The sequence below is a fragment of the Mya arenaria genome, chromosome 10 (assembly GCF_026914265.1).
Source record: "Mya arenaria isolate MELC-2E11 chromosome 10, ASM2691426v1".
Taxonomy (NCBI): Eukaryota; Metazoa; Mollusca; class Bivalvia; order Myida; family Myidae; genus Mya; species Mya arenaria.
Window position 1 is genome coordinate 73,917,677 of NC_069131.1, and position 19,414 is coordinate 73,937,090.

The window sequence follows — 19,414 nt, forward strand, 5'->3', positions numbered from 1 at the left end:
TTCAAGCGTATTAAACACGTAACAACACACTTGTCAGTAAATAATTACAAACTGTCTAACTAAATATTTGTGCAACCTAATATTATCTTACGAGTATGAAGTGTTATGAACTATGATGCGTATTGGAAGTCGAGCGACGTTTTATCAGTTACATGCGAACTTTTAAGTTTAAACTATAGCTATGCTCGAGCTTATCTGAAACAGAAATGAGTTCACCAATTGGGAGTTTTCGTGATAAGCACATTTATCATAATTATATCTTGGGTAATTGCCCATTTTTCAACAGGATGTTTAAACAATTTTGAATAATTCCTGAGATACGTCTTAATCTTGAAAGACGTCAGCGTGATTTCTCTAGTCTCAAGTAGAATTATTTGTATGAGTAACTATATCAGTTCTGGTATCAAAGAAATAATTTATATTCTTTCATCTGCTTGAAACGATCTGGTGAAGATATTTAAAATGCATTTATATTCAGCCTTCTACTGGCCGACGATCTGGTGGTGATAAAACAAAATTTCATTATTTGTCATTTTAACATCAAACACAAATGTTCGAAAGATTTCAAGCTGGTTTTACCTTAATATCAATGGTTTTTCCTTCATCATAATATAAACTATCCTGTCTGTTACAATGTTAATCCACTTGATTGTATTATCGAACCACAGTTCTAAGCACTGGGCGGTAGTTTGATCATTTCGTATTTCTCCAGAAATCTAAACAAAACTGAGCGGCTGAATGAACTCCATCTCTGTAAAAGAATCCCTGGGCATATTTATCTCCAGAATTCACTTGATACATCATTATAATTTTACACAATCTTAAAGATGCAAATGAAATATAAGGCTTATAAACTATGATAATTACTTAGTATTAAGTAAATTCATTTTTAATTTGCCGTTTACCATTAATACTTATACCTATACATCACTTTTTAAAATGTACAAGTTCAAATGCTCTTTAGTCATAATTCAAAACATGTTAATTATTAATAACTTTGACATCGACATCTGGTCAAAAGTAATTTGATACGAATAAGAGCGACATGATATGCATAGTTGTCATGATGTCATAATTGTACCACTGTATTTCATTGTATGTTATCTTTTGTATGGCTATGATGTTGCCACAACATTAATGCTAATAAAACTTATGTTATGTTATGTAATTAGATGATTTGAAACCCTTCCGGCTATGAATAGCATAACTGTGAAATACATGCATTTGTTTTCCACAGACGGTCATCTATTTCAAACCTTAGTCGTCTTAACTCGGCAATATCCGACAATCTCCGGTAAGACTCGGAGAAGAAAACTGTCGATGATTCAAACTCGCGGTAAGTTTCGTTATACGACTATACCTCCAGCAGAGCTATTGAAAGTGTCTTCTTACGGCTGTAAGAGAAACGTGCACGAGAATTTCGAGTAATCCCACTAGCCGATACATTGTATTTAGAAAGACAATGAAAATAATCTGATAATAATCTGATATTCATCTTTCGGAAAAATATATCTTATTTATATATTTATAAATCTGTATTTATTAATGAATTTATTTTTTATGTTTGTCCTAGCAAAACGGCTTCTTACGTCTGGTAGAGGACACTTATGATGAAAAACTCGTACTGTATTTATAACATACATGCCATACTTATACATAAAGTGTATATTTAGCAAACATGTTGATACAAAGTATTAAAGTATTTTCACTTAATAATCCAATTTAATCTTCCTTGTCAATTTAATCTCATTAAGATTATCAAAACTTACTTTTCAGTTCTGCCGGCATTTGTAGATATACACGGAAAATACATCATTTCATGGTTCAATGAATGCGAATAACACATACTTTTTAAATTTAGTTTTCACGATTTTGTATTGTAAGTATTGAAATAGTTAATCCATCTGAACAAAGGCTCTCTTTCATCAACGATGGTATCGTTACAATGCAATATGGACATACCAAGAAGTGAGATTAAGAGTTTCACAAAAATCGCTTTATTGCTACCGTCAGACATTGAAATAACCCTTCCAATCAATTAGTATAGGAATTGTTAGGTTAGACACATGTCGGACAACTACTTAAATTTGATGAATTCATATTAATTAACAAACATTAATTTGTTTGGTGTTCAAAATTATTTTTTGTCTACTGGCCAAGCCTTTCTTGAAATCTCCCGATTCACCTGATTAAAATCAAACACATCAAACTTCTGATTTACCAATATAAAGATCTATATATGTGAAAAAATACTATCGTTCCATTAAAGAAAATATAATGTAGAGCACTACGTGGCCTTGTTTGAAATTGTTTGACTAAAAATACCAACCTCCATTGGAGAAAATGTAATTAAGAACACTTAGTGACTTGTACGCATTTGTTTCACTAAAACAATCTAACTTACATTATCTTAGATAAAACATTATATGTTTCATGATGATGCATTGAAACAACTCACATTATACATACAGATCGAGGATTTAGCTGAAAGCTTACATAATTTGTACCTTTGTTCTTGAAGTACCTTGTCGTACGCGCTTTCAAAAGATGATCCCATAGTCCACACAAGAAAAGGAAAAATAATGTTTCATTTCACCTAAACGTATGGTATCACCAATCATGTGAATCGACATGAATGTTATAAATAATGTGAACTTTGTTCACGCCACACTATATACGATTCTCCGACTGAAGCGTGGAAATGCCACAACCCTGTACCATGGCAATGAAGGGCCAATAAAAACCCTACGTTATTGTCTGCTCCGGTTCCTGCTATGCTAATGGGTAAAAACATTGAATACACAATTTGCCATAGCAACAGAATTCGAATTATTTACAAAAATAGAAATATTCATTGTAAATTATCTGTTTTTGTTTGACATCAAGTGTGTGTGTGTGTGTGTGCGTGTGCGTGTGTGTTGTGTGGGGGGTATGTGTGTGTGTGTGCGTGTGAGTGTGCGCGTGCGCGTGTGAGTGAGTGTGTGTGTGTGTGCGTGTGCGTGTGCGTGTGCGTGTGCGCGTGCGCGTGTGTGTTGTGTGTGGGGGTGTATGTGTGTGCATGCGTTCATTTAAGAAATAACAAACGTGCGAGTAAAACCATTAAACATATGTTTTGCCAGATATGGCTCTTCGAAAACAAGAACACAAAACAAAAAGAAAAATGTTTGATGCTAATATGTGAAAACATATTACAGCCTGAAGCTGACATGCCGAAGTGACCACCTCAGTTCAATTCTTCACTTCAAGCGCCATCTATTGAACACTTAGCCACTAAGAAGACGTCAGAAGCAGACGCTGAATTTTTCTGCAGACGATATAATAGTGACAGTCGTCGCCTTGACTGCCATGTAAACACATTAGTTCTTGAACTTTCGGCTCACCATGAGAGTAAAGATATCATAAGTTGCGCGATGTTGCACGTGCCTTTCCGTACATGGGGGTATGCAAGACGGATTTTCCCATCACGACCAAAGTCACCGGAGATGCCTGTCATGTGTACACGAATAAACCAGTTTAACGAAAACACAAAGACGACAATAAATGTCACCCGTAATCCTATAATCCAATTAATCAACCTATAATCCAATTAGCCAGCCTATAATCCATTTAGCCAGCCTTCAGTGGTCCAAAGGTCTTTGTTTTGATTGTTATTCGACCGAAGTTTCTTTTCCTGCTTGATTTGTTTTACCTCTGTTGCGCCCAATATCCTTCAGTAAATGTAAGAACGACAACTCATGCTACTCAAGATTTATGGAACTGATTGATTGCTATTCTTTTGTCTGAATCTTCAAGGTATGTTCACGGATGCATTTCAGGTGTAGATGCACACTTTTCTAATTAGTATTAATGATCTGTAATGTCTAGCAAGTTTGTTTGATTTCAAAGCGAATTTCGTGCAGGGCTATACTTTGTTCGTTTTCACCATGTTTTATATGCTGGCCGTGAACGATTTTAAAATTAATATCTTAGTTGGTTAGATAAGGTCTTGTAATTCAATAATTGGGCGTGTTTTATTTGCCACCCACAATCCTCTTCATTAAAATTATACTGTTATTGTTCTACTATTACTTTTATATTATTACTATTCTACCATTACTTTTGTACTATTACTATTCTACTATTTCTGTTCTGCTATTACTTTTCTACTATTACTATCATACCATTACTATTCTACAATTACTTTTCTACTATTCTACTTTTACTTTTGTACTATTTCTATTCTGCTATTACTTTTCTACTATTACTTTTCTAATATGACTATTCTACTAATACTATTACTATTATACTATTACAATTCTACTATAAATTTTCTACTATTACTATTCTAATATGACTATTCTACTAATACTATTACTATTATACTATTACAATTCTACTATTACTTTTCTAATATGACTATTCTACTAATACTATTACTATTATACTATTACAATTCTACTATTACTTTTCTAATATGACTATTCTACTAATACTATTACTATTATACTATTACAATTCTACTATTACTATTCTAATATGACTATTCTACTAATACTATTACTATTATACTATTACAATTCTACTATTACTATTCTAATATGACTATTCTACTAATACTATTACTATTATACTATTACAATTCTACTATTACTTTTCTAATATGACTATTCTACTAATACTATTACTATTATACTATTACAATTCTACTATTACTATTCTAATATGACTATTCTAATAATACTATTACTATTATACTATTACAATTCTACTATTACTATTCTAATATGACTATTCTACTTATACTATTACTATTATACTATTACAATTCTACTATTACTTTTCTACTATTACTATTCTAATATGACTATTCTACTAATACTTTTACTATTATACTATTACAATTCTACTATTACTTTTCTACTATTACTTTTCTAATATGACTATTCTACTAATACTATTACTATTATACTATTACAATTCTACTATTACTTTTCTACTATTACTATTCTAATATGACTATTCTACTAATACTATTACTATTATACTATTACAATTATACTCTTACTATTACTATTCTACTATGACTATTTATATTATTACTATTATACTATCACTATTACTATTGTACTATTGCTATCAGTAATAGCCTGAATCATATCGACACAAAAACTTTGATCGTATTACAGTATAAACAATTTCCTAAACTCATTAACACTGACCATGTAAGTTAAAAAGAATCAAATGTATATACTCACGCTTTGTTAATTTTTGACTGACATTTGTTGCTACATAATTTAGGGTGTAAATTTTAAACATACAATAATAATCCAGCCTACCAAACATGTTTAAATGTTTAAATGCATGAGTATCGAGTACTTTCCACTCTTGAAGGTCTGCGTTATGCAGAGCACCCTTGCGTAACTTCATTAAATAATAATAATAATAATAATAATAATAATAATAATAATAATAATAATAATAATAATAATAATAATAATAATAATAATAAACAAATCTAAACGATGATTGTGGTAAATGATTGTTTTCTGTTTTTATAATGAATTGAGTATGTGACTTTCTTTAATAGTACTTGTTTACAATGTGGTTTGCACGAAAGCCTATATACTTCAACCTTTGCTGACAAAGAAAGCACCAGAGAAACTCTCGTTCTGAAATAATTACCTATTTTGATTAATTTGCTCATTCCAGGCGCTTACCTCAAAGAAGTTTTGCTCTACATCAGAGGGGAATATCTATGTAAACTATTTTTATCTGCAGAAGCTGGCATTTTGTCAATATTGGTCCGCATGAGGCAAGTATTGCAGTTTACCATGTGAGTAGATGGCTGTAATCCAAGCACAGAGAGTTGAGCTTTCCATACCAACAACACAAGACCCTCGGTCTGTCATTGTACACTTAATAGGTTCTAGACGAGTTCACCAGAATACTTCCGGCGATTCTATTGGCGGAAACATGAGCGTAAACATTATACACATTTCAGAAATACTATGGATTTTGCGCCTCATCTATATTGAACGAAACTGGATATAGATCATAGTCTGATGTCCATGTTATATGTGTTATAACACACGAACAAAAATCATTTATCACGATAGAACATATGTTAAAATACTGACAAAGGACCTACTTCTTACATAGAACTTTAATGTCTGTTTTCTGAATGGTCTGTTCTAGTCCAAACTGCATATTTGGATAAATCAAAATATTTTAGAAAAGAGAACACTTCATTATCTGAAAGCTGGACTCTCACATATTGACCGTTTTGACTATTTTGTTTTGTAAAGATATAAAATAAGATCGCAGTTTGTCATATTTACATTCGAAAATTGATGTTATATGCCGATAAACTCATTTTCATAAAGCGTAGATAACGCTTTTAGCCATACAACATCAATTTTGGACCATAATGAAAAACTGCTATTTTATATTTTGTCAGTAATTTGTATCACTGGTGTCCAGACATTCACGAAAAAATGATTCATTCCAAGACAAAAATTAAAAAACGTTGTCAAAACGGTCAATCCGTGAGAGTGCAGCTTAAAGGAACATATTATATATTTTTATTATATACCCATCATAAATCCACACGCAATACATATCGCAAAATACGGTAGTCCGTATTCCACTCTTGTGACGTCACGTCATAACAAGTATCGTTGCGCGATGTGAAAATGACGTCATAAAACAAAATAGTTCGTCGTTAAAATGACATTTATTGTAAAAAAACATGTAGCTATTAAAGTTATAACCAGTAATGTATATAATAAAAGGGTTTTCAGTACTGCGTTTTGATCCGGAATGTCTCTCGTGGATTATTGCAGATTTTGTTTTCACTTGGCCGTATTCCACTCTTGTGACGTCACGTCATAGCAAGTATCGTTGCGCGATGTTAAAATGACGTCATAAATAAAATAGTGCATCGTTAAAATGACATTTATTTTAAAAAAAACATGTGGCGTTTAAAGTTATAACCAGTAATGTATATAATAAAAGGGTTATTAGTACTGCGTTTTGATCCGGAATGTCGTAATCGACTTTCGTGGATTTTTGCAGATTTTGATTTCACTTGGCTTACGCCTCGTGAAATCTGAATCTGCAAAAAATCACTCGAGTCGAATACAACCTCCCATATCAAAACGCAGTACTAATAACCCTATTTTATACCGTTATGTTAGATGTAATCACGCATTTTATATCAGCAGTTTAAACAATTACGCAATAGGAATGCTAAATTCTTCCAAAGCTCAGGTTAAGGGACATTGCCACTACATTGCCGTAATAGTTTTAGTGTATGGTGCTTTCATTATGATCATTACAAAACAGCGGGAATAAATGGGGAATACGATCATGATGAATAATATAGCCTCGAAATCAGCAGGTTATTGGCAAATACTACATCATCTCATAAACATTTTCTGAAATGAAAACAATACAGGAAATGAAATTAATTAATACAATGTATATCGTACAGAACAAAATAGGAATGATTAGCTTAAAAACTGTCCGTGAAAACTGGTTGCCGATTCAATTTTAGTGTTACAGCTGTGCATAAAAGGTTCTTTTAACAAGCGTTTCTGTGACCTTGGTATTTTACCTACTGATGCATTCCATAAATAAAGATCATATTACGGACAAAGGTAACCTAACACTAAGTTCCGTAATCACATATGAAAACGTTCTATAGTTATTATGCAGAAATAGTTATAAATGTGGTCTTGACCTTAGACCTAAATTTCCGACCTCCACCCCCTAAAATTGCTCATATTCTTGTATAGATTTCCTATACATTTTATAATAAATCGACCAACTTGCATGCAAGATAGTTCTGATTTACACTGCTTCACGACCCCTAAAACCACTCCGTATTTAGTAAAATTACAATTTATATCCGGATGAACGATGACAAACTGAAAGCAAGAAGAAGTAGATCAAATAGATCCACTCTGTTTTTTTCAAAATCACAATCATTCAGTTTTAATATCTGTTAATTTGGAAGGTAGCCAACGGTCTGAGATGATAAAACCATACTTTGATTCAACCAAATAATGTTTGCTTTGACCTTGAACTTTATCCTACTTATTAAATCCTCCAAAGTAGCTGTTAAGCAAACTGTCATAGTCAACCTTTTGCTGTTTTAGTTTCATAGTCCGACACAACTGTTCTCAAGTAATTTTGAACACTAAATATTCATTACACATTTGACCCTGGCATTGACCTACTGACCTCAAACACAAAAGGGGTCATTTACTGATCAAAGGCAACATAAAGTTGACGATTAATGGTTCTATGTCAAACTGTTCTTGAGTTTTGTGCAGACGAGATTTTGCCAACCGTCCGATATTCAATCCGAATAACTGACCGACCAACCGACCGACCGACTTTTGCAAACTAAATTCTAAAACTGTCTCGATAGAGTTGGGACATACAATGTAGCTTATGAGGCATTTGGTTCATTACGCTTTATGCTCGTTTAATTAGATAATGTTTAATGCTTGGAATAGCGAGAGCTCGTTGTGTTAGGATACGAGTGACGATTGCTAGGCACTGTAATTATGGTTAACCAGTTGCGTGTATTCAAACATCATAAAGACAAGATTTAATAAAAGATTGTGAATTTATTCCAACACATATAAAACAAATGTTTCCAAAACTGAGCAAATAAAATATTAATGCAAAGACATTACTTTGTATAATCAATTTAAAACATTAAATGTAAGTTACCATGACGAACAGTAAGCAAATATGTACAACCTACGTGCGGAAATTTAAAAACAAAAACAAATAGTATGCAGACAAGTAAAGTTCCTTAACATGTAAAAGCCAACAAGCAAACGCACTTAAAACTAGAAAAAATGCTTTCAGGGCTTGCACAAATTCTTGATGTCAAACAGCACAGCTTGCTGGCCTTGTTGATGCCGAAACCGATAGTATTATTTAAATTATATTGTTTTCTTATATCTGGCTATACTACCCGAATTGACATGCAAAAAATTGAATTCCTTCATAAACAAACAATACTGCAGTATATTCTTTAAGCGCTAATTCGCAATTACAGAAAAACACTAACATAAAACTTATTAAACACATAAAGTAATATGCGATTGAATATGTTCTTAAAACATAAAAATAAAACCTCTTAGACTAAAGACGTTAGTGCACATGAGCCCAGAATGCACACTCAGACTTAAGACGTAAGTGCATATGGACCCAAAATGCCCACTCAGGGCATATGGACCCAAAATGCACACTCAGACTCAAGACGTTAGTGCACATGAGCCCAGAATGCACACTCAGACTAATGACGTAAGTGCATATGGACCCAGAATGCACACTCAGACTCAAGACGTTAGTGCACATGAGCCCAGAATGCACACTCAGACTAATTACGTAAGTGCATATGGACCCAGAATGCACACTCAGACTCAAGGCGTTAGTGCACATGAGCCCAGAATGCACACTCAGACTTAAGACGTAAGTGCATATGGACCCAAAATGCACACTCAGGGCATATGGACCCAAAATGCATACTCAGACTCAAGACGTTAGTGCACATGAGCCCAGAATGCACACTCAGACTAATGACGTAAGTGCATATGGACCCAGAATGCACACTCAGACTCAAGACGTTAGTGCATATGGATCCAGAATGCACTCTCAGACTCAAGACGTTAGTGCATATGGATCCAGAATGCACTCTCAGACTCATGACGTTAGTGCATATGGATCCAGAATGCTCTCTCGGACACAAGACATTAGTGCATATGGACCCAGAATGCACTCTCAGACTCAAGACGTTAGTGCATATGGACCCAGAATGCTCTCTCAGACTCAAGACGTTAGTGCATATGGATCCAGAATGCTCTCTCGGACACAAGACATTAGTGCATATGGACCCAGAATACATAATCATACTAAGACGTAAGTGCATATGGATCCAGAATGAGCTCAGACTTAAGACGTTACTGCATATGGGCACAGAGTGCAGACTAAGACTAAAGATATAAGTGCATATGGGCCAAGAATGCAAATTAAGAATCGGCACATAATGCACACTCTGACTCAAGAAAGCCCATCCCGAGACCACTGGTACATAAGATTGTATTATTTTTCCAAAAATGAGATCATTTACATTAATTCGGATTAATCAATTCCATCTAATTTTGAGATAACCCTTCGCTTTTACAAAACACAGAAACATACAATAATATTGTACTTTTTATAAGAGATTGTCAAAGAATCATGTACTACCAGAGACAGCTCTAGAGAGGACGCGATCTCCGTACTTTATATACTGACCTTAAGGTGTGTGACATTGACAATTTCAAAGTGACTCCCAACTGTATTCACTGATGGAAGGAAATGACTATTTAGTATAACTACACATACTCTTCGCTAAAGGTCGGAACAATTATCCCTGTGTCCATTTACATGTGTCCCATTTTTTATTTAACTACGGTCATTATCTCCTGCAGCTACAGAAAATATTACTAAGTAAATTCTTAAAATCGCGTCGAAAGTCACGTACACATGTGAAATACACGAGCGGATTTGCCATGTTATTGACAGCAAACGATCTCAAAAATATGTTATACGCCACAACCTGTGATGACGTCATATCCTGTGCAAAATCAGTCCGAAATGTTGAGTAAATGATAATAGCAAGGTGAGGAATGAAAGAGAGCATGAAAACGGCCGTCAACCAACAAAACATGCTGGTCATCTCATGGGCGGCTCTATTTACGCGGCTACTGGCGGTGGACGCCTCCTTCCCCACGGGCGTATGGAGGCTATATGTACTTCCGGTCCTATCTGACGTAGAAGTCAGCTTTAGCATACTTCCGGCCTTTAATTTCGGCGAACTGTCGGTTTGTTCATATATGCACACCGACTGGCTTGATTTGGTTGACTGGTTTAACTTAGACCTTGCTGTGTAACGTCCCGTGAATTTCAGATGCCACTGTAACTGACGTCCAATCCGAATGTACAACACAAGCAAAATAGTAAACGATATACTCACGACTATGGATTGAAATGGGAAGTATATTTTGGGCATTATTGAATCAGTTTGTATAAAGTGGTCTTCAACAAAGCATTCAGTCCCTGTGATATTGTGAACTCCAGTTTTGACTGTCCTTAATCCGTAAATAAATATAGCCGGGACGGCAACTACAACACCCATAATACAAGACACAATACACATGACATGCATTCGCATTGTTTTCATTTCAACCACCTCAAAATTGCAGATAGCCCGATGCCTTTCCATGGCAATACTAACAAATATAAACACTGACGTCGCCACTAGAAAAACGTGGACAAAACGTAACGTTTTGCAAACGTTCTCGGACGGAAACTGGTACGGATGAATCATGCTAAACACCAGCAGAGGGGTTCCGACGCTGCACGCTATCACGTCTACTACAGCAAGCCACAGAATAAACACACGTGAAAATGAGCTTGGGTGGGGTATGTAGACGCTTAACACGATCAAGTTTCCGATGATGCCCATCACTGCAAGTGTAGTACAGATGACAATGGCCGGAAGGTGTAGCGTGACCAAAGCGTCGTTGAGTTCCGTCAACGTGGCGTTGTCGTCGAATTCGTCCCGCCATGATTTTGGTAAAGTTGTGTACATCTTTAATTTTCTTCCCTGGTTATTTTGTTTCTCATCGCACTAACGTCGCTGAATAAGAAAAGAAAAGTGTTTAGATAAAGTAGTTAGGTTAAACAACAATTCGTCGGGATATTCACAGTGTTACGTTATTAAAGTACTAGAATACGTTTATTTGTAAGTTTAAAGTTTTTACATGCATATGTTTTCCTTTTTCAATTATATAAAAATGTTAAACATTCCAGTTCAAAGTAAAATCGTCTGTTGAATATATGCGTGTGTACGTGCTCGTTTGTTTGCACGTGCGTGCAGGCGTGCAGGCGTGCGTGCGTGCGTGCGTGCGTGCGTGCGTGAGTGAGTGAGTGAGTGAGTGAGTGAGTGAGTGAGTGAGTGAGTGAGTGAGTGAGTGAGTGAGTGAGTGAGTGAGTGAGTGAGTGAGTGAGTGAGTGAGTGAGTGAGTGAGTGAGTGAGTGAGTGAGTGAGTGAGTGAGTGAGTGAGTGAGTGAGTGAGTGAGTGAGTGAGTGAGTGCGTGCGTGCGTGCGTGCGTGCGTGCGTGCGTGCGTGCGTTCGTGCGTGCGTGGTGCGTGCGTGCGTGCGTGCTTGCTTGCGTGCGTGCGTGAATGAGTGCGTGAATGAGTGCGTGAGTGAGTGAAAGGAGCTATAACAACACTGTGATATGATCTATAACAACACTGGTTATGAGCTATAACAGCACTGTGATAGGAGCTATAAATACATTTGGATATGAGCTATAACAACACTGAGATAGGAGCGACAACAACACTGTGATATTAGCTATATCAACACTGTGATAGGAGCGACAACAACACTCTGATATGAGCTATAACAACACTGTGATAGGAGCGACAACAACACTGTGATATAAGCTATAACAACACTGTGATAGGAGCGACAACAACACTCTGATATGAGCTATAACAACACTGTGATAGGAGCGACAACAACACTCTGATATGAGCTATAACAACACTGAGATAGGAGCGACAACAACACTGTGATATGAGCTATAACAACACTGAGATAGGAGCGACAACAACACTGTGATATGAGCTATAACAACACTGAGATAGGAGCGACAACAACACTGTGATAGGAGCTATAACAACACTGAGATAGGAGCGACAACAACACTGTGATAGGAGCTATAACAACACTGAGATAGGAGCGACATCAACACTGTGATAGGAGCTATAACAACAATGAGATAGGAGCGACAACGACACTGTGATAGGAGCTATAACAACACTGAGATAGGAGCGACAACGACACTGTGATAGGAGCTATAACAACACTGTGATATGAGCTATAACAACAATGAGATAGGAGCGACAACAACACTGTGATAGGAGCGACAACAACACTGTGATAGAAACTATAACAACACTGAGATAGGAGCGACAACAACACTGTGATAGGAGCTATAACAACACTGTGATATGAGCTATAACAACACTGAGATAGGAGCGACAACAACACTGTGATATGAGCTATAACAACACTGAGATAGGAGCTGTACCATCCTTGTTATATAAGACGATATGATAACACTGTGAAAGGAACTTTAACATCACTGCGAAAGGAGTAATAACAACAGTATGATAGGAGCTGTCACAATACTGTGGTTGGCTTTATGACAACACTATGATGGGGGCTATTGCATCACGGTGATAAGAATTATAACAACGCTGTTAAATGATTGATAACAGCACTGTGATAAAAATCGAAATCGTTAACGTGTAGAAAAAATATTCCGTTTTCCCCCTGATAGTATTGCCATATAGCAAAAGAGACAGATCGAGATTAAAACAATAGTTCAGATGTTCGAAATTGTTCCACAAATAAGTTCTTATCGCATAAATATTCCTGCGTAGATTTAGATTTATTTTAGACAAAATATTTGCATTGTATTATCTGGATTTTAAGGCCATTTATTTACGGATCAATAATGAGCTGTATCTTTGTTTAACACAGCTAACTTTATGAATATGAATATAGGGCATGTCACCGTAACTTGTTTATCAGATGCAGGATCGCGACAATGTGCGGCAGAATTCTTTGTCTCAAGTTGACAATCATCTTAAACCTCCGATATGCACGGCGTTTTTATCGAAGACTGGCGTCTCTGTATGTATTTTTAATAACAGATAACGCCGACCCGGAGTACATTCAATGACATCCCAACAGCAGTGCATGTTCTGCTATATACATGAAGAGGTTGTCTATTCATCGATATAACATTGTTTTGTAACCATAAATCATTCTACCCCAAAACAATAAAGTATATATTAACACACACTTTGCCACTGCATAATATAACATTACCGCAGTGGCAAAGTGTGTGTTTTATCTGGTGACCCGGTGGGTTCCCTAGAAAATTGACTGTGGTAATATTGTCAAAATATTGGGAGTCTCGGGTTTATACTGTGTCGCGCCCTGAATAAAAATCTACAAAAACCAATACATTTAAACTAATATTTAAAATTTACAAGTATCTACACGTACACCAAATGGCATGCTGTTAACACTTATTGGTGTGAATTATTTTTACTATTTAATGAATGATACGCACCAGATAACAAAATAATTCCATAACGTTCCCTTTTTTGATACATACAACCATGCATGTATTAATACGTTGTAATAGCTGAACTGTATGTCAGTCAGATCAATACAATTAGTTGCATTTATGAATGCTTGTTTATATGGTTTTAGTTCGTGTGACTCCTTAAATCTTTGTGAATGAGTACCGGGCGTGGTAATTTAGAACTAGTAAGTAAATTAACATACAATTATGAAAAAAGACACTTGATTCAAGTACCATGTATTTCAAATATACATGCTAATTTCATTATGAAAATGATTTGTTTACCAGCCTGCTTGAGTTGAATAGTGTTTAATATGCCATATATCTGCTCATGTTTCAAATTTATGTCCCAATTTCTGTAATTTATTTCGAATATCATAAGAATACTCATGCATACATAAACTCATGATGAATCATAAAAGCAGACCAATACAGCTGACCTCTGACAAATAACTGAGCCATGAAATCACCTTAATAATAAAATTATATCATTTCGAATATCTGGACGTAGGTATTTCATAAGAATACTAACACACTCATACATAATCATATAAGCTCAATCACAGCATATCAACAGAAGTAAAACCAAACATGTATTGTTATAATACTCACCTCGTTCGAAACTCCAAATTTAATAGAATAAATCATCATTATTTCTGCTACATGTTCTCCACAAATCACATCATAATTATAACCACTACTCAAACGCTGCCCTTAAGCTCTTTTATTTAACGTGTTACTCCAGCCAGTATTTTAATACATGTTTAAATCTTCCACATACCATAGTCCATACAGCGTTTAACCGCTCTTCACACGCTGTTTTAAACTGCACTCCTCTGTTTTATTGATAAAACAACCCATTGTACTGTGTGTCGATAATGAGTATTTTTTTCAATGGTGCGGAAACATTTAAAGGCTGTTTCCCAGATACTCGTTTTACTCCAAGATGGTCGATAAAATATAAGGCATTTCCAAATTGATGTAGTTGGGTGAATTATTTGATATTAATATTCAACTGTAAATCGTTGATTAAGTTATAATTTTATATTAATTATTCAGGTACAAACTATATTTAGTGTGTCGTCTGCAAAATGACTCAATGTTTACTCAACGATTTCATTAGAATGGTACGAGACCTAATTTCCTTCTAAACCTATGGCGGCTCTTGTAAATCATACAGTGAAAACTTCAGAGACAAGCGCAGATGTAAAAGCAAATGCAGGGGTGGGGCGGGTCGCATTCGGTGCGCGCCACCCCTAAATATGTCATATTACTTTTTATTTCAATTAAGAACGGGAAAGTAATTAAACACGTCCAACATTCACAATTTCGGACTAGAAACTGTTCAGATTTCATTGGGGAGTACCCACACCCCCTCCCCCCCCCCCCACACACATACACCCCAAGCCAAAACTAGGCCAAGGCTAAATACTTTCCACTCTGGTAGAGGGGTGCTAGTGCCTCAGTTACATCTATATATTTAAATATTTTGTGATACTGCTTTCCGTTTTTTATTAAAAAGCTTATTGTTTTTTAAGTTTCATATGAGATCTTTTAAAAAGGCTCTTTCGTATTCCATTTTCTATAAGAAAAAGTTAAAAACAAACATTTTGTCGTACCTTTTTGAATTACACTGGGATTATTAAAACGAATGAGATCTTCATCAATGCTTTTACATGTATCAATACTTGTTAAGTTATATATCGTACAAAAGAAATCCTTCATGGCCGTTCAAGTATCATTCCTGGTAAAATAACAACCGAGCGTAAATATTATTTTTAGTTCCATCATTGCTTTTTAATGTATCTTTCCTTATTAAGTTATACGCGATGCAAATGGAAATTTCAAAACTTCCATCATGGTTAAAATATGCTTCTGTTTTGAAAATTTTGAGCCCAAACTATCGAAGACGTGTTTCCCTGGCATACGTACGAAGTACTACGGGCGATTTATTTCAAAGTGTAATCTTATTATTAAGAAGCCAGAATTATTCCAGTTTGTGTCTTTTGATGTGTCACGTGATGTAGTCGGTAATGGCGGTGTTTTTTGAGCGGGATAAAAGATCTAAATTTGGGATTTATTTAATAAATAAGCGATTTTCAAAAACGGATTTTACATGTAAATGACTATTTGATAAGTTGTGTTGTGGATACTATGGTTAAAAATCGAAAATCTAAGCGTAAACAGAGAAATAGTAGTGATGAAGATGACAATCGAAACAAAAGCAAAGTTTTCAAACCAAGGGCACGTCGGAGTAGTTAAACATCTCAGTAAGTGAGGTTTTAGACCAAGCAAACAAAGTGATATTTAATGAAAACGTTGAAAATGATAGTAACAACAGTGTTTTAGCGGATTTACTTAGTTTCCAAGAATCGAACTCAGAGACTGATAAAATGGCGGAAAGTAGGGAGCCATCTAATAAAGATATAATGAACTGCCTCCAAGGAATTACTAAAAGATTAGATGCATTTGAGATAAAGTTAAGGGCTATTGAACAGCTCAAGAAAGTATCAAGTTTTGAATAGGAACTGAAATCTATTTTGGTTGCATTCATGGACAGGACCAAGCGTGTCGTGGAAAACATGTCGAAGATCGAGGATAAGATGAAGGGCACGGACATCGCAGTGGGATTACTTTCGGACAAGGTCACCCATTTGGAGAAGGGGCGTAAGAGCCTCCGGACGATGTGTCTTATCTCAAGTCACAATCCATGATGAACAACCTGGTGTTCACGAATGTCATGGAGGACACCGCTGGAGGTAACGAGGCCGTGGAGGATACCGAGCGCAAACTATGACAACATCTTCAAGATGCGCTGAAGATTGCCAAGGACGCTGACAGTATACGCTTCGAGCGCGTCCACAGGTCGTATGGGTACCCGCTTCCCGGAAAATTGAGGACGATCGTAGCGAAGTTTACATACTTTAAAGACCGTGAATTTGTCCGGAAACAATGGAAGGAGCTTCGGGGCACCACGTTCCATGAGCAGTACCCACCGAAAGTGATCGCAAAGCGGAGGAAACTTATACCTATTATGAAGGCGGCCAGAGAAAAGGGGAAGAGCGCTTGGATCGCATACGACACGCTGTACGTTGACGGCCGTCCGGTACGCGACTAGGGGCACACCGGAGGTGAGCTGTCCGTACTGTCGTGGAATGTACACGGACTTACAAACGATAAACAAACTTGTGCTGATTTTGTAAATATTGTTGATAAACATGATATTTGATTTCTTTATGAATCCTGGATGAATTCTAGCAGTAAAATAAATCTTAACGGTTATATTACACTCTATTCCTATAGAAAATTTCAAAACAGGAATTCACGCAGAAGTAGTGGTGGAATAGTATTGCTTTATAAAGAACATTTGAAAGATGGAATACAGATTGTGAAGAATCACCATGATACATTAATTTGGCTTAAGTTGGATCATACATTTTTTAATACAAATGAAGATATATATTTGTGTGGTTCGTATATTTGGTGTGAGGATTCCCAAGCCTTTAATACATTTAACAATATTAACCTGTTTGATACCCTTGAAAATGATATTTTTGCTTATGATAGCTTAGGTTCAGTGTTTCTATGTGGGGATTTTAACAGTAGAATAAGTAGTAAAAACGACTATTTATTTCACAATAAGTGTAATATGTATGTTGATGACATCGATTATGAGCCAGATAGGACCCCGGTCAGGGCCTCTGTAGACAAAAGTCACAATAGTCATGGTATTAAATTAATAGATCTTTGTAAATTATGATGTATGCGTATTGTTAATAGTCGCATTGGTGATACAAATTAGTTTTATTTTTTGTCTCGTAACAGTACTTCTGTGATTGACTATTTGCTATGTAATGAACGTCATTTTTCAATGATCAATGGTTTTACTATCGGGCAATTTAATGAATGGAGCGACCATGCCCCGTAACAATTTTCATTGATTTGTAATAATCCGACAATAAATGATGCTAGCTTTTCTGAAGTACGGTATAAATGGAATGATAATTATAAAGATCAATTAATATAATGGGCAAATTACCAGAATTTATTAATATTGTATTTAATTTAGATCACTGCACCTAACAGTCATTAAACGATGCATTTAATTAATTTCACTGAAATTGTTCGAAGTGTCGCAGATCCTTTATTTTCAAAACGTACTTATTTTGATAATAAACCTAGTTTTGAGACAGAGAGTTATATGAAGAATACTGACTGGTGTGATCAAGAATTTGTTAATGCTCGTAATTTTTATTTGAATGCATTAAACTTGTATAATTGGTATAAAACAAATGTAAATAGGTTAGAGTTATGCGAACGTAAAATGTATTATAGTAATATTATACGCAAAATGAAAAATGCATTTTATATACGCTAAATGTCTGAAATAGAGAATTTGAAGAAAGCTAAACCAAAAGATTTTTGGAAATATTTTGAAAATAAGAATAAGTCGGTTTCTAATAGAAGAGAGTGTGATTCCTTTCGAGAATATTTTGAAAATCTCGGCAGTAATGTATTTGAGTGTTCAAACGAAGAAGCGGAAGATTTTTGTGAAATAATGATTTTAATAAACCAAATGAAACGTTCTCAGAACTTGACCAACCTATCGTTGTAGTTGAAATTTTAAAAGCTGTTAAGTCTTTTAACAGATGGTAAGCATATGGCAGTGCTTGCTTGCTAATTAATTATGTAATTGAAAGTATATATTTATTATCGGCGCATTTATGTGATCTATTCAATTGTATAATGAACTCGGGTATTTATCCGGATATGTGGATATAATCCCTTTGCATAAAAAGGCAATGTTAATGATGTAAATAATTATAGAGGTATTACCCTTGTTAGTTGTTTGTCTAAGTAATTTACCTTTGTGCTTAACAAACGACTTGAACTTTTTTGCAATGAATATAACATAATGTCGGATGCATAATTCGGATTTCGCAAATGCAGGTCTACGGTTGATGCAATGTTCATACTTATTTCATTAGTACAAAAATATTTAAATGAAAATAAACGATTGTATGTTATATAATGTGGAATCCAAGGCAAACTTCTTAGAATTATACACGATGTGTACCAACAAGTTAAATCCTGTGTCAAATCATCTCCTAATTATTCGGAGTATTTCAATAATGCTGTTAGCTTACGCCAAGGGGAGGTTATGCCCCCTCTTTTATTTTCTGTCTTTGTTGAAGAC

At 35.2% G+C, this 19,414-nt stretch overlaps 1 protein-coding gene across 2 annotated transcripts; it reads right to left on the minus strand.

The window, feature by feature from the left end:
• Positions 1–8,607: 8,607 nt before the first annotated feature.
• Positions 8,608–15,093, minus strand: LOC128205279 (vasopressin V1b receptor-like). 2 transcript variants are annotated; one of them, XM_052906808.1, is made up of 2 exons: positions 14,999–15,093; positions 8,608–11,683 (listed from the first exon to the last, which is right to left on the minus strand). In XM_052906808.1, exon 2 carries the CDS (start codon positions 11,633–11,635, stop codon positions 10,460–10,462), a length of 1,176 nt encoding a protein of 391 aa, XP_052762768.1. In that variant the 5' UTR covers positions 11,636–11,683; positions 14,999–15,093; the 3' UTR covers positions 8,608–10,459. The 2 variants fall into 2 exon arrangements, with proteins under 2 accessions (XP_052762768.1, XP_052762767.1); XM_052906807.1 differs by having other exon boundaries at positions 14,830–15,041.
• Between the last annotated feature and the right edge of the window lie 4,321 nt (positions 15,094–19,414).

What these genes read in the sequence shown, in the direction of transcription:
- LOC128205279 (XM_052906808.1), bottom strand. Translation starts at nt 11,635, where the DNA reads ATGTACACAACTTTACCAAAATCATGGCGGGACGAATTCGACGACAAC.